The following is an 811-nucleotide window of genomic DNA, read 5'->3' as shown; positions in this document are numbered from 1 at the left end:
CGGACCCCCCGGCCAGCCAGCACCCCCCCTGCAGGGGCAGCCCTGCCAGCTGGGGGGACACGGCCGTGGGGGTCGTGTGCTGCCACGCCAGCAGGAAAAACTTGTTTTGGGTTAAACAGCCAAGGATGGGGAGTTCCACATTGAGCATCCAGGCTCAGTGAGGTTCCCCAAAGCCTTGGTGTTACTGGTGTTAGTGGTGTTAGCTGGGCCATTGCTCCTGGGTAGGGTGCAAGGGAGCTCTGCAATTCCCCACTGGTCATGGGTGGTCCCAGCAGAGTGACAGAGATGGAGGTGATCCCTCCTCTGCCCTCATGTAGGAGCTCCTTGGCTTCCCGTGTCCCAAGGAGAGCCCGTCCATGCAACTGGGCTGTGCTGGTGGACCCAGAGGCAATTCCAGCCGGCAGAAGGGAGATGAGTCTTCCCAGATCTGCTGTCTTCTCTGGGCAGAGAAACCATCTTCCACCGTAAGCTCAGAGAAGAGACAAAACCTGAACAAGGACCCCTCCAAATCCAAGAAGCTGGGTCCCTGGCAGGTGCCCTGCCCACCGTCCTGCCCAGCATGATGGGACGGGGCTCTCTGCTCTTCAGCTGCTCTCTTCGGGAACTTGACTTGGGATGGGGAAGCCCACCTTGGTCTGTTCCAGCCTGTTCCTGGGACTGGGGCTGATGCAGCTGGTGTGGGTCTCCAGCGTGCAAGTCGCTCTCTGAAGGAACTGCAAGAAGTTTTCTTGGACAGAGGCCTCCAAGACAGAAAGGCAGAGCTCCTGGCCCAGCGGCCGATTGAGACAGCTACGCCGCAGCCGGGCCAGCT

At 60.2% G+C, this 811-nt stretch overlaps 1 protein-coding gene across 1 annotated transcript in view; it reads right to left on the bottom strand.

The window, feature by feature from the left end:
• Nucleotides 1-584: 584 nt before the first annotated feature.
• The window catches only part of LOC104541242 (probable G-protein coupled receptor), a 1,245-nt gene continuing 1,018 nt past the window's right edge, over nucleotides 585-811 (bottom strand). The window contains exon 1 of the mRNA XM_010185245.1: nucleotides 585-811. This exon is cut by the window's right edge and continues 1,018 nt beyond it. Coding sequence (XP_010183547.1) covers nucleotides 585-811 — 227 coding nt within the window.

This window comes from Mesitornis unicolor, unplaced genomic scaffold, assembly GCF_000695765.1.
Source record: "Mesitornis unicolor isolate BGI_N332 unplaced genomic scaffold, ASM69576v1 scaffold36445, whole genome shotgun sequence".
Lineage (NCBI taxonomy): Eukaryota > Metazoa > Chordata > Aves > Mesitornithiformes > Mesitornithidae > Mesitornis > Mesitornis unicolor.
This window is presented reverse-complemented; position numbering and strand designations above follow the sequence as displayed.